The sequence below is a fragment of the Emydura macquarii genome, unplaced genomic scaffold (assembly GCF_026122565.2).
Source record: "Emydura macquarii macquarii isolate MOO-44397 ecotype Brisbane River unplaced genomic scaffold, CSIRO-AGI_Emac_v2 contig_1230, whole genome shotgun sequence".
In the NCBI taxonomy this organism is placed as follows: domain Eukaryota; kingdom Metazoa; phylum Chordata; order Testudines; family Chelidae; genus Emydura; species Emydura macquarii.
Window position 1 is genome coordinate 12,985,712 of NW_027131367.1, and position 15,152 is coordinate 13,000,863.

The 15,152-nt window shown below is 43.6% G+C and overlaps 1 protein-coding gene across 1 annotated transcript; it reads right to left on the reverse strand.

Annotated features, from left to right (window-relative positions):
• Nucleotides 1-76: 76 nt before the first annotated feature.
• Nucleotides 77-13,367, reverse strand: SLC25A19 (solute carrier family 25 member 19). Its single transcript, XM_067547536.1, has 7 exons — nt 13,227-13,367; nt 12,255-12,435; nt 11,542-11,697; nt 10,667-10,837; nt 8,548-8,731; nt 7,180-7,310; nt 77-4,239 (listed from the first exon to the last, which is right to left on the reverse strand). The coding sequence occupies exons 2-7, from the start codon at nt 12,384-12,386 to the stop codon at nt 4,039-4,041; spliced, it is 975 nt and encodes a 324-aa protein (XP_067403637.1). The 5' UTR covers nt 12,387-12,435; nt 13,227-13,367; the 3' UTR covers nt 77-4,038.
• Between the last annotated feature and the right edge of the window lie 1,785 nt (nt 13,368-15,152).

The following is a 15,152-nucleotide window of genomic DNA, read 5'->3' on the forward strand; positions in this document are numbered from 1 at the left end:
TAATCCAATTGCATCACCCCATCATGTATATGATTTGAGAGTTTGCAAAGAGAGGAAAGGAGGAACCACACAAGAATGTAATAAAAATATTTAATGTTTTCTTTCATCTCTTTAGAGACAGGCAGGCATTAAACATATTGTGGAAAAAAACCACAGCTGGTCAGAAGCCTTAAGTGTACAGCAGTCGCAAAAGGTCCATTCATATTATGGCTAGAAATGGTGCAGAGGATTAAGGCTCTGCATAACAATGGAGTCTTAAAACCGAAAGGGAAAATAACCCACTTCAGTAACCAATCCTAGAACCTTTGTTTTTCCTCAGTGAATCACCCCCAACACAGCTCTGTGCAAACATCCTGAGAGATGAGTGTTACTGTACATGAGTTTAGGTAATCAATGCTTTTAGAAATAATACAAGTGCTATTGGAAAGTGTTCACTGCAGTATTTGTGCATATAAGTTCTAACGGTCAAGGGTAGATGGGAACTGTTGTGAATTCCATAACATCTACTGTACTATTAACGCTTTGCTTAATAAAGTGCTTTGCTTTATCCAGATGATAAAAGGCACTTGGATAAAAACAAATGCAATTGCTGAGCAGCTTGTGGGGTGAATTTCAGGCAAAGCAAATCCTCATTGATAGGATTACATTAAAAATAAATCCCAACAATCGCCACCAGTTAGACTGTGGCACAGTCACACAGGGGAAGTGGTACAAGTCCTATTGATTGAGTCATTGGAAACTGGACACAAGTCAGATATACAGTGTAAAACAACCACCCTGCACTTGCAGGTGGGAGAAACAAGGAGACTTAATGGATCTTTGTCACCTCTAAATTTCTCTGATTTTAGGAAATATAACACCAATGACACCGATCCTGCAAAACCCAATAGTAGCAAAATAAGATTCATCCTCCTAATTTTTTGTATTAAACCAGTATCTTTCTCCTTTATCTAACTGGAATCAATGCTTTCATTTTTAGCCACTTCCCCTCCTTAAGATGTGACTTGTGTTTAGAGACTAGTGATGGGCACATTAGAAATACTTTAAAGACACAGATATTGAGAACAGGAAGGGGTGGGAGGTGAAGTGACTGTCATGGTTTGTCTTTTCTCTATTACAGAGGCCACTAATTTCCTCGCCTACCAGCTAAATGACCATTTAAAGACCCATCACATGTATTATGGGGGCCACAAACCAGGATCAGTACTGAGGCTCTCTGCCCATCCATTCCCTCCTAGCGCACATGGAGGCTCACCAGGCTGCTTCAGAAAAATCAATAATGAACAAACCAACTACACACAAACAACTCCAAACTGCTCAAGCAAAGATAATTTAACCCACATTAGAGAGAGTTTGAAACATTTCCAGGATGGAATATCTACTTCAATGCCCTCCATAGAGCTGCCAGGTCATTTCTCTAGAGCTGCCAATCTGACAGTTCTCAGATCTGTCTCAAGCCACAGCAACAGATTCAAAGAATTAATCTCCCAGTTGTATCAGGTGCTCAGCAATTCCTTGGATCTATGATGACCAAAGAGAGAAATGAGCCCTTTACTCTTTGCTCTGCAATAGGATCAGCTTCCTTCTATCATGCACCTGCATTACTACAGAGGGGTTTTATAACAGCTCAGTGGCAGATAATGAAAAAGAATCTGAAGAGCCATATAATTTATGGCAGAGATAGATGGAGTGTGCATATTCGCATATTCTGCATAAAGACTTTTTGGCCAGGGCATGGTTGGGAAATGAGCTGCTACGGTCTGTTTTCTCCCTTCTAGTCAACTATAAATTTCCCCCCTATTGATAGCCAAAGATCAGTTACAATCCCAAACTCACAGTACTTCAGTTTCCCCACTCTGTTTTATCTGAGGATAAAACTTCCCTACATCACAGGGATACTGTGAGGGTAAGTCTATTAGTGTTTATGATGTGCTCCAAGAGTTGCAGATGAAAGGTGCCAGAGAAGAGCAAAATATTACTTGGGAAAAAGTCAGTGGGACTTAGGGACTTTTGAAAATTTTACCCAAATTTTTAGTCCAAGCTAAGGGATATCCCCTTTAAATGAAGCTGCCAATTTCATTAGCACGTAACCAACACTCTGAATTGGATACTCATGTGCCAACCTTTCACATGCCATCTGTATCAGATTCAGGGCATAACATTCTAGAGCGCAGTTGGTCTGCCTGGTTCCAGTCACCAGAATCACCCCTGCAGTGGGATTTAAATGTTCTGGATTTCTCTAATACTTTGCATTAGAGAATCCCAAAGCACTTTACAAAAATATAAAACTTCACAGCACTTCTGGTTGGCAGGAGATCAAGGTTGATCGTTTTGCCCACCAGTGAAGTAGAGTCAGCTCTAGTTTGGAACACAGCTGCTGTTTAAATGCATCCCCACACAACCGTTTAGGACAAATGACTAAAAAAAATATACAAGCAAAACTACCAGGGGAATTTAGGTCAGCAGAATGGAATTGCTCACACTAGAATTTGGCCAGTCCACTGGGATTAACACCCCTAGTCCTACAAAAAATGCCAAATGACACAGGGGAATGAGTAATTAAGGCCTCTGTTGTAGTTCTCATCTGAAAATAACTCAGTGCTAATTCCACACAGGTATTGGACTCAACACGAGCGTTCTGCCCTCTGTGTCATATACTGAATTATTAACATACATATTTGCAGGACTGTGGTTTTCCTTGGAAGTCTGCCATACAAATAATGGCCTGCCCTGCCCAGCTTAGCTTGAGAGGACAGTAGGATGAAGTAAAGAGTGACAGTCATTTTGCTATTACATAAGATACAGTTTACATTTTTTAACTCTGTTTGCAAAACTCTTTGGAGCCTCATTAGAACACTTCTTTCCTAATAAATTTGTCTCTATTTGCAAGATACTGATCTTACTCCATGGTATTTGAATTGAGCTGAAGTTGACATGCCTGCTTCTTCAGCATCAAATAAATAAGTTTCCATAATGACAGATTTGGCAAAAATACCTTTGTTTGCCAACACCATTGCACAGTAACTCTCAGGTTTGCAAAGAGGGTCAAAATGTCTTTGTGGGATCTACAAAAATATTGTCAAAACAGATCCAGAGAAAGTCATAAATAAAAAACAACATTCACTAGTATCCACAGGACTATTCTTAATTATTTTAAGGTCGGTTAAACTTTGGATCTTTAAAACAAAAAAAATCTTTATAGCATCTGTTAAATCATGACAGTCTCATAGCAAAGAAAAGCCCTAACATGTCAGTGCAAAGCAAGAATGGATTCTATGCACCGAGAGACCTTCCTGAGAGCAAACAGCATTAGACCTGCAGACCTGTTTGTAAGAGCATTACACTGGCAAAGAAGAACCCTAAGACACCCACAGCAGAACACAAAGGCAGAGTAAGGGACACTTGTAAAACACAACCGCTTGCCATTTGTATTGAGAAAGCAAATCAGGGTGGCATAAACATTGCTAGCTGATGTTACATTTAAGGGGGCTGAGGATATGGAGCCAGTAAATGTCAATGGGCAGAAGAACTGGGTGGCAAAGAGGGGAAGACAGATGTCTATGCAGAATAAGGAAGGGGTTACCTGTGCAGCAGGGAGATAAGAATATGCAGCAAATGGACAGGCTCTAAGCAGAGGGCTGAAGCTTTGCAGATGTGGCAACATTTGACACTGGTCGAGTGGCATTAGCTAAGCCAGATGGGTCCCTGTGCATGAAGGATTTTACACATTTTGTCAGATGCCTCTTCAGAGCACGTTACCAGTTGCGTAGCAGCATTATGTTTTTATAAAACCCCTTCTCCTAAAGTGAATGGTGATACTATGGGATACATGATGGAAGATGCTCAGTGTCTTCGACAGAAGCTGCAGTCACCTGCTCCTTTAGTTTGTTCCAAACATATCTTTCCTCCAAAGCTAGTAGAGATGTGTTTTCAGAGCACTCACAGGTAGGAGTCATTCCCCACCCCCACTCCATGTGACAATGAGGCCATTAGTCTTACTCCTCTACTGAGAAACTGCAGCTGATGAGTCATGCCCCTTCAGCCCTCCTGCCCCTTGGTGCTGCCAGTATCCTTCAGGGCATGCAGCAGGTTGCAGAAGAACTCGTACCAGAAGAAGGTGAAGCCAGTAGAGAGAGCAGCCTTCAGCAAGCTGGGGGAGAGACCCTTAAACAATCCAACAGGGCCTTCCTCTCGCACAATCTGCCCAGCACAGTCCATTAAACCCTTGTATGTCCGCACCTGGGGAAGAAGAGTTGAGAGAGTAAAGTGAGCAACAGCACAAGCTCAGCTCATCTGGGCATGATTCTCTCAGAAACCTCTGTAACATATACCCCACATCAAGGAAAGGGACTCAGACTCAAAGGTCAGAAGGGACCAATATGATCATCTCATCTGACCTCCTGCACAATACAGACCACAGAACCTCACCCATCTTCTCCTGTAAAAGACCCCTGACCTATGACTAAGTTATTAAAGTCCTCAAATCATGGTTTACAGACTTTAAGGTACAGAGAATCCAACAGCAAGTGAGCCATGCCCCATGCCACAGAGGAAGGCAAAAACCCCCCAGAGCCTTTGCCAATCTGCCTTGGGGGAAAATTCCTTCCCAACCCCAAATACGGTGATCAGTTAAACCCTGAGCATGTGGGCAAGATTCACCAGCCAGACACCCAAGAAAGAATTCTCTGTAATAACTCAAAACCCACCCCATCTAACATCCCTTCACAGGCCATTGACTACTGGTGGTAGATATGCCAAAGATCAGTCAATTGCCAAACTAGGCTGTCCCATCATACCATCTCCTCCATAAATTTATCAAGCTCAGTTTTGAAGCCAGCTAGGTTTTTTGCCTCCACTGCTCCCCTTGGAAGGCTGTTCCAGAACTTCTCTCCTCTGATGGTTAGAAACCTGCATCTAATTTCAAGTCTAAACTTCCTGATGGCCAGTTTATATCCATTAGTTCTTGTGTCCACTTTGGCGCTGAACTTAAATAATTCCTCTCCCTCCCTGGTATTTATCCCTCTGATGTATTTGTAGAGAGCACTCATATCTCTGAGGACTTGAAAGAAAGCCAAAGGCTGTATCAGAAATGTATTCTAGATAAATACAGTGGAAATTCTAGGGATATTCACTGAGACTAATTGGCAGTGTCGGAGAATCAATCTGAGCATGTGCTGATTTGTAAATGCAGGCACGACAGCCACAAATTACAACATTTATCATTATCAGTAATAGCTTACACGCCAACTGAATGCCAGGAAATCCTCTATACCACACCTCATGCACTGTTCACACTACAGAGTTTGCAGAGCAAATGTTTCAGAATGTGCTGGTATTATTTTCCATATAGACTCAGACTTTTTGGCCAGAAGGGACATCATGATCATTCAGTCTGATTTCCTGCACATTTCAGGCCATCAAACCTCACCCACCCACTCCCGTAATAGACCTATAACCTCTGAGTTAATGAAGTCTTCAAATCATGATTTAAAGACTTTAAGTTAGAGAGAATCCATCACTTATTCTAGTTTAAACTTGAGAGTGACCCATGCCACATGCTGCAGAGGAAAGCAAAAAAATTCCCAGGGTTTCTGTCAATATTATCCAGGGGAAAATTTCTTCCTAACCCCAAATATGGCAGTCACTGTACCCTGAGCATTTCAGCAAGACCCAAACAGCCAGACACCTGGGAAAGAATTCTCTATAGTAATTCAGACTCTTCCCCATCTAGTGTCCCATCACCAGCCATTGGGGATATTTGCTCCCAGCAGTCACAGATCTGCTACATGCCATCGTAGGAACTCTCATCAAACCATCCCCAACATAAACTTATCAAGCTCAGTCTTGAAACCAGTTAGGTTTTTTGCCCCCCCACTGCTCCCCTAAAAAGGCTGTTCCAGAACTTCACTCCTCTGATGGTTAGAAACCTTCATCCAATTTCAAGTCTAAACTTGTTGATGGCCAGTTTATATCCATTTGTTCTTATGTCAACATTGGTGCTTAACTTAAATAACTCCTCTCCCTCCCTGGTCTTTATATCCTCTCAGACGATATAAGTGTCATTGTTTCAAAGACTGGGTACTACCCAATTTGCATTTCAGGCTAATATAAACTGGAAGGGAAATTTTCATATTTGGGGCGGAAAGGATATATTTCTCTGATACAATTTTAAAAATAGGTGTCTATTTCAAGGTGCTAAGGAATGCTAGAAATATTTAATTTATTTAGATTTATAGAAGTCTCTTTATGCACAAACCATGAACTCTGAGTGTCTATTCCATAAATTAAAATGCACAATACAATAGCAAGAACTGCTCATCTCTTCTTGACAAACAAATATCCACCAGTGATAGGAAAATAAAATAAATCCGAACCCCTCAAAACTTTCACTCTACCCCTCTCCAAGAACAAAGTGCAAGTGAGTCAGGACCAGATTTTTAAAGATATTTATGCAACTAATTCCCATGGAAATCAATATGAATTAAGAACCTAAATACCTGTAAAAAAAAAAATCTGACCCTCAGTCAATAGTACTAGATAAATGCAATTTATTACATGGTCGTGACCACTGTCCGTTTCCTAGGCCCCTTTGAGATTCTCAGCCTACATCTATACATACATACAGACACACTATACACTGCTCAGTTGGGTCATCTTCCTGAAAGCCAATTTACTCCACTCATGAACAGCAGTAACTGCTGATTATTTAGAAGAGTACTAACAAAATTCTGCATTCAGCCAACTAGTTTAATTGAGTGATAAAATAACAGAGTTCAGAATTTCAACACCAGTTTAATACAGAAATAACAAAATTAGGAAGACCGGTGATTTAAAAAAAAAAAAAAAAAGTCATGGTTCTTTCTACTCATTACAGTATTTCACTTAATTTCAGGTCTTTTAAGAATTTTTTGTTTCTGGAAGGAAAAATAATCTAGTCAGGGTAACTGCTTTTCTGGGATGACCGGTCCACCCAAATGACTGCCTATTAAGAGGCTTCTCTCATATATAGGATATTATGAACAATTCAACCAACATCTCCATGCTTTGGTGGGCCCAGAGGGGAAAGAAACAGAACCCTGTTCAAAAGCAGTCAGATGTTATAGCTGAGTTTTCTGGGTACATATATTTCTCAGCCTACATCCAAACATATGAAAACCAGTTGATATAAACATCTCTCACCTGCCCAAAGGATGCCCGGGCCTGCTCAAAGCCTCCCACCTGCAACCGCTTTTTGAACAGGTCGAAAGGGTAAGTAAGGGTTTTGCTGATAACTCCAGCACAGCTGCCACACACAAGGTTTTTAACATTACCTGAAAAGCAGAGGAGTGTAGGGAGGAAATGGAGGATTAGAATGGAGTTCTGATTTACAAAAGCATCATGGGAAGTAAATCAGAACCATTTATTCATAGACTGTAAGGCCAGGAAGGACCATTATGATCATCTAGTCCCACCTTCTGCATAAAACAGGCCATGAAACCTTACCCAGGAATTTTTGCACCAAGTCCACAACTTCTTTGAGCAACTGAATATCTTTCTAAAAGATATGCTGTCTTAATTTAAACACTAATTTATTTATTGTTTTATTCTGCTGCTCTGTCAAGGGACAATACACAAAAGAAATAATAACAGAGGGATTCATTATCAATAATCAGACAAGTTTTCACATTGCTAGGAAAAAAAAGTAGTGGAGATTGTTAATAGGCTATGGAGCCTTGTGCCTCCAGTTGAGAGTTCAAATCAGAACAGCTAGGTAGAGATAATAAGATGGTATCGTCTGGTGGTTGTACAGAGGCCAATGGGAAAGGAGTTTGGTAGTCTTAGTTCAGGTCTTATTGGCAGGTATCCACAGCATAAAACTACTATCACAGTCTGCTGTCTAAGACTGAATGAACTGTTGAATGAACTGAAATGTCTCTCTACTTGAAATGAAATTGAGATGTCTCTCTACTTGAGAATACATTGATGGACCAATAACTTGCAGTGATGCTACCCCCGCTGTATGTACTCTGGAGGTTCCATCTCCAGGGCTGTCAACTTGGGGGCTTTAACTTGCACCAATTGAATCCTCTGGTGCAAGCCAAAGAGGGGGAGAAACTTTAGAACACACAGTTCTAAGAATCTGTACCCACTGAGAGTCCTAACCTCACAGTATTACTGAAACTGAAAGAGATAAAGGCTGTATCAGCAAGGTCTTTCCACTGCACAAGCAACATGATCCAATTCAAGAAAGAATATACTGAACTAGAGAGTTCATCTTCCTATCTATGATACCTCTATGGGCCTCATTACCACAATATCTGAATGCCTCACAGTCTTTAATGTATTTCTCTTCACAACAGCCCTATGAAGTATGGAAGAATTATCCCCATTTTTCAGATGGGGAAGTGAGGCACAGAGAGATTAAGTGACTTCCCCAAGGTCACACAGGAAGTCTCTGACAAGACAAGAAACTGAACTCTAGTCTGAGTTCTAGACTAGTGCCCTAATGACTGGACCATCCTTCCTCTTCCTCCATGACTGAGTTATTTCACTGTCCCAAGCACCCACCTGTATTCATTCCTCCTGATGGCATCACCCATTCATATAATTGTTGCAGGAGATTGTAAAAGGAGAACTGAAGACCTGCGTATGGAAATACAGCAATGATAGTGGGGGTCAAACCCCTGTAGAAAGTCAGAGGCCCTTCTGTCTGGTACATGGTCACCACGGCATGGCGAAGGTTTCGGTAAACCTAAACAACAAGGAATAGTTAAGTTCTCCTGTGAGATGTACTTATAATCAGCTATCCAGAAATCAGACACACTCCTGATACAGATCATGGGGGATTCCCATCTTCCAACATATAGCAGGTTGATTTTCAGCACAGATTAACAAAACCACTTCATGTATTGTCACATGGACACTCACTGCTGAGTCTTTGGTACACTGATAATAATCAAAACAAATTGACAGAGTAAATATGGGTCTCTTCCACATGAGACTAATTGAACCAACAAACCCTCAGTTCTGCTTGACAGTGATATGCCACTGAAGGCATGGCTGGACATTGTATCCTGAAGTTGCCCAAACTCTGGCTCTTGTGAGAAGAAGCAAGCCCCAGAGATGGGTCCCCATGACTGAGAATACCCTGGTATAAACAGCTTCAGAAAGTGACAGTGAGGGCAGGCTGGCAGATCAGGACAGCTGTTATGAGACATGGGGCATGAGGAAACTCTGAGTAACTGCAAAACACAGCTAAATTCACAGATAGTGTCCTTCAAAGCTTCTTAATTTGTAAGAGTGATGTCAAATATGCCAGTCACAGCTTTTTACTCAACAGCTTAGAACATCTCTTATCCCATCTCCTTAGACTGATGACTGGAAAATACTAGTACTCAAAGACTTGTTGTATTAAGAAATCTAGCTACTTCTCAAAATTTTGGTAATTTTCCTAATGGCTTTAGCTGAGCAGCACTTGTATTTGTATCAGAAGGGGGTTTTCTTTCTCACAGCCTAATTTCTTCACTTACTCCTGCAGCGAAGCCCTGACACTGAATACATGGGAATTCCATTGCAAGCTAAGCAGAAATACAGTGAGAAACTCTGATTCAAAAATTAAATGTCTCCAGTAAGAACAGAGGGGAGACAGAATCGGGTTGGCGGAGACTGATCCTTGTATAAACAGGGATATAAAACTGGATTACTAGATGACTGCTTTAAAATTTCATTTGTAAGAACCTACACAGGACTCTATACATGTTACATGTTTATAAGCCAACATGACACAGTTGTGAAAAAGGATAATCTAACTTCGGGATGTATTAACAGGAGTGTTGTATGTAAGACATGGGAAATTATCATCCCGCTCTACTTGGCACTGGTGAGCTGTCAGCTGGATACTGGGTACAGTTCTGAGTGTCACACTTTAAGAAAGATGTAGACAAACTGGTGAGACTCCAGAGAAGCACTATAAAAATGATATAAGGTTTATAAACCTGACCTATGAGGAAATGTTTAAAAAAAAATTGAGGATGTTTAGTCTTGAGAACAAAAGACTAAGGGGGAACCTGGTAAGTCTTCAAATATATTAAGGGTTGTTATAAAGGGGATGGTTATTGACTGTTCTCCATGTCCACTGAAGGTAGGACAAGAGGTAATGAGCTTAATCTGCAGCAAAGGAGATATAGATTAGATATTAGGGAAAACTTTCTAACTGTGTAGATAAGAAGTTGTTTCAGTGCTTAATTAGGGAGGTTGTGAAATCCCCATCACCGGAGGTTAAACAAACAACTGAATGGTTTAGGTATACTTGGTCCTGCCTCAGTTCAGGGGGCTGGACTGGATGACCTCTCAAGATCATTTCCAGCCCTACACTTCTATGATTCTGTGTTTGAGACATGTCCCCTCAAGAAGGGCTAAGGAATAAATCCTTTGTGCAGCCGAGTACCAAAACAAGAGCCAAATCAGCCATGCCGAAAAGAACAGTTCCACCTTCTCTCTCAGGACAGAGCATGTGTGTCAATGGTCCAAAGAATAACTTGGCACTAATGACAATATTACCCATTAAGGGCTTCAGCCTTCCCAGATCACCTGCTGTAAGTTGAGCAGTTTTCAGTCTTCTCCATGCTAATCTGAATGAAACATCAACAATATGACAAAGCTAAAGGTCTTCTCCCATAACTCATACCTTAGGCTCACCCTGAGCAGCAAAGCGGGTGCGTAGCATGTCAAGGGGCTGGACTGTCATGGTGGCAGTGCAAGCAGCCAGGCCGCCACACATAAAGTGCACAGTGAAGTTGCGGGTGTTGTATGACGTGGCATTGTGCACCAATTCAGTCAGGCACTCAAAGGTGACAAACTTACAGAGAAACAGAAACATACATCAGAAAGAAAACTATCACCGGCACCCACAACCCTCCTGCTTCTACCACCTTCCAACAAAAATAGATAAATAAATTCATCATTTGCAATCTCCTGGAGCAAATGCTCCAAGGATGCAGCCATCAAATTGCGGAACACTTTTGGCATTCAAAATCTCCAGTTTACCTTTTAGGAGAATAGAGGCTGGGATTTAAAACAAAAAGGCCTCCTAGGAAGATCCCATTTTAACTCTCTCTCTCCTCTCCACAAATTATTTATTAAATCGTATATATTTTGCTTTTATACAGCACCTTTCAATAGATGGTCTCAAAAGGTTTTGCAAACACTAATAAATTAAGCTTCACAACAACCCGTGAATCAGTATTATCAGCACTGTCATCCCCAATAAACAGATGGAGTAAGTGAACCAAAAGGATGAGTGACACACACCAAGGCCTCAATAAGTATCTCAGCTGTGAATAGAACCCATGTCTCTATCCTCTTGGTCCGCTGCTTTACCACCACTTATTCACACTGCCACAGTCTTCACTTTGGCACGAAGTACCCTACAAATGTCCTAGCACTCCAGACAACTGGGTAAGCGATGGATAGCTATGACAGGATGAGGCTGCTGACAAAGCCATGATAGAAACTAAAAACTTCAGAACAATGCTAGCCCCGGCTGGTTTCCTGAAACCGTACCTGGACAGCTCCATAGCTGACTGAGAGGAGCTGAGCAGGCACATGCCCCTTCCAGAATGCTGTCAGCCCTTCCTCCTGGAAGATCCGGTGTATGGTTTGCAAGATGCCATGATACTTAGCCAGTGGGTTTCTGGAGGAGAGTTGTTCAATCTGAAGCTGAAGGAGAACAAAGAAAATACTTTATACTGATCTCCTTCAAGGGCCTGAACCTGATCTTTAAAACACTCAGTGGCCTACATTAACTCAGACCCCACTCAGTGTGTGTCCTCATGGCAGCTACAACTGATGGAGATATGCTGAGGCTGATCCTTAAGAGTTGAGGGCAGAATAAGATGTATGTGCAATGCTAAAGAGCTATGATATTCAGCAAAAAAATGTATTAAAACTAAATTAAGACAAGTAGATAGGAAGAAAAAAAGAAGGAAGAACAAGAAAAACACCAAGAGCTATGTACAAGAAAATAAGATAGAGCAGTAAAAATACATTAATGTATTAATAGAAGGCAGAAACGGTCCCCAAAGAGAAATAGGTCTGTCTATCTTGTATAGTCTGTATTTAACTCACACACAGAGGTTTAATCAGCAGATGTAACAGCTTCTTGGTGTACTTGTGACACTAGCAATGATTTATTTAAATACTGAAAAAGTGATGCTTCTTTTTGTTCTCTTGCATGCTCCTTTTCCAGGTGTGTCATACAGGCTTGGGAAAGGTACCTGAAAGCGGATCTTGATGACATCCAAAGGGCTAATCAGAGCTCGAGTGACTAATCCAGATGCGGATCCTGCCGCAGCTACCTCCACAGTTGAGATGGACTTTACCTCAGATTTGGGGTCATAGCCGACCATCACTGTCTGGTCCACAGACAGCCTCCACCTGTATCAACCTCCAGGAGTGCTATAGTCCAAAGACAGAAGAGAATCAGGAGTTTTCAGTGAGATTTCTGACCAGACCTTACAGCTGAGCTCACAGAGGAGCAAAGAGGTCCCAGTCACACAAGCCGCTGGCCTTAGGCCTGTACATATTTTTGGTCCCTAACTGCTCACACCACTAGACCTGGTGATCTATTTAAAAAGGAGCAATAAATATAAAATACAACAAACAGTCTTTAGCCAGCCTAACAAAGGCAGCAATGACACACTCTAGGAAGTAAGAAGATAACATTTGGACCAGACACGCTGGCACCAGCCCCACCAGCGGGGATGGGTGCAGGCATGAGGCTCGTATGTATGGGGACAAAAGCGATGGTTCCTGGTTGGGACTTGTTTGGACTGGGACACGCTAGGGCAGAGGGGACGGTCATGGGACGTGCTGGAGCACGCGCAGGGAAGTTACTTGTTTGGATTGGGACGGCCGGGGCTGGTCGCTGGGCTGGACGGGGACGCGCTGAAGGTGAAGGGACTGGCGAGGGGACGCGCTGAAGGTGAGGGGACTGGCGCGGGGACGCGCCGAGGGGCCGGTCGCTGGTCTGGACGGGGACGCGCTGAAGGTGAGGGGACTGGCGCGGGGACGCGCTGAGGATGAGGGGACTGGCGCGGGGACGCGTCGCTGGTCTGGACGGGGACGCGCTGGGTCCGAGCCTGCCCTGGGTCACCCCGTGTCGGAAAGTCCCCTGTACCCCTCTGCCCTGCAGCGCCCTGGGCCGGTCACCCCCGGCCAGAGGAGACATTTACGCCGACGCCACTCACCCGACGGCTGCCCGGCCGCTGTCCCGAGTGTCCTCTCCTCACGGGCCCGGTCCCCGGCGCTGTCCCCAGAGCCGCTCCCCGGCCGCTAGAATCGGCACAGCCTGGGGCCAGGGCCGCCGCCCGGCCAATCCAGTCAGCGGCCTGTCCCGCGCCGGGGGAGGAGGGAACAGAAAAGAGAGCGCGCATGCTCACGACCGTTACAGGCGCGAGGCTTGCTGGGAAATGTAGTCACGCGTCACGCCAGACCAGCCAGCGGAATACAGCAAGGAGGGGTGGGTGGGGGCGGGGCGGGGCGGTCCTGTCCGCTGGCCTGGTTCAAAGACTGCGGGTGTGCTGGTCACTGGGCCTCACATCCTCCCCCTCCCCCCACGCACACCCAGCAGGCTGGAGTGAGGGCCTCTGGTGGTGGGATTGGGCACCCCTAGGCCGCAGGCAGTAAGAACATACAGGAGAAGGAGACGCCTGATTCCCCCCCCCCGTCTCCAAGTCCCTAGAGCGGATGGCACTGATGGGAGCGCTCATGCAGGCAAGGCACATGGGGCTGCACCAGGGCCCAGGCCCCCGCTGAGGGTGAACCACAACCAGCCATGGTGGGAGAGGCAGCTTTGGACACACACCCCCTCCCTCACCAACGCAGTCGCAGTCACAGAAGTGACCTTCAGCCGGTTCCCCTTAATTCCTTCTCCAAACTCAGACTTGAGTTGGACACATTCCCTAAGGGTGCAGCCACCCTCGGAGATGGGGTGGAAGGAACTGAACGTCCTTCTCCCTGCCTCCTTTTCCCCTCCTCCCAAGCTGCCATAGGAGAGCATTTGGGGTGATGTGAGGAAAGGGTCCCACATTAATCTTGGTCTTTGCAAGCAAGCAGGAAAGAGGAGAGGGACAGTATAACAGGGTCATCTGCCCTTTTAAGGACCTGGGGCCAGCCAATCCTGTTCTTAGGCAGATCCCCTGTCACAGAACAGATGCTTGGGCCTCCAGAGGCCATCCTCCCACCTAGCTGGAAAGGGCCAGGCACTTCCAACAGGATCAAAGCTTGATTGAGTGAGGTCTTGGAGTAGGGGACTCTCTGGCAGAAGGATGGGGCGATACATTTGTTTTGTGTTAGTTTTGTGCCACTGTGCAGACAGGGAAGACATAAGTCATCAAAGGCACAGACCATCTATGCGGACACAGACCCCAGCTTATGATGTGGACCTTAGAGGATAGAAGCATGGGAGCATATTAATTTAGCTCCAAGATTGCTTTCTTTCAACTTTTTCTGAAAAAGGGCATTTTTAGCTAGTACAAGTCAGTTTAGGAGAGCTACTCAAGCCTAACAGAACACCAAATAGAGCAACATAATTTCATTAAGACAGGATTCCCTGACCTTCTCCCTATTCCATCTGATTTTCCATGAGCTTGTGACTTTAGTTTTTTAAATTAATGGTAAGAGTGATAAAGAAAATGTATGCTTGTGCAGATTTGCACTTTAAATAGTCTTCAATCCTTTAGGATGGGTTATTCCCATTTCAGAGATAAGAGAAATGGAAGCAGATTAAAATGACTCTCCCAGGACCATTTAAGAGTCTATCGCAGAACTGGTATTAAAACAAGTTTCTGGCTCTTCATTCTGCACATAGCTTCCTCCCCTCCCATGGTATGTACAAATTCTGAGTACCACTAAGAACTGCATCTTTAACATTATGTACTACTCACATTGGCAAGAAATTGATTATTCATGCTGGTTTGGTAAATCCAGTTTCATCTATCATTCACCTTCTAACGTGGCCAGCTCATCAGAGGTTATATTTTGTTACCTTTGTGTTAAAATAAAGTGAAATACTGACAGACTTTTTGGGTCTTGAGATGAGTGTTTATTTTATTTTTTAAAATGCAGAATTAGGATCCTCATGGGTTTATGTGAAAGCTGATCATTTCTCCAAG

Bases quoted from the DNA above. Each gene is read 5' to 3' on its own strand.
- SLC25A19 (XM_067547536.1), bottom strand. From the start codon at position 12,386: ATGGTCGGCTATGACCCCAAATCTGAGGTAAAGTCCATCTCAACTGTG. The intron at 11,698-12,254 runs GTACCTTTCCCA...GTTCTCCTTCAG, and splicing joins TCATCAAGATCCGCTTTCAG to CTTCAGATTGAACAACTCTC. The intron at 4,240-7,179 runs GTGAGAGATGTT...CTTCTTCCCCAG, and splicing joins CCCGGGCATCCTTTGGGCAG to GTGCGGACATACAAGGGTTT.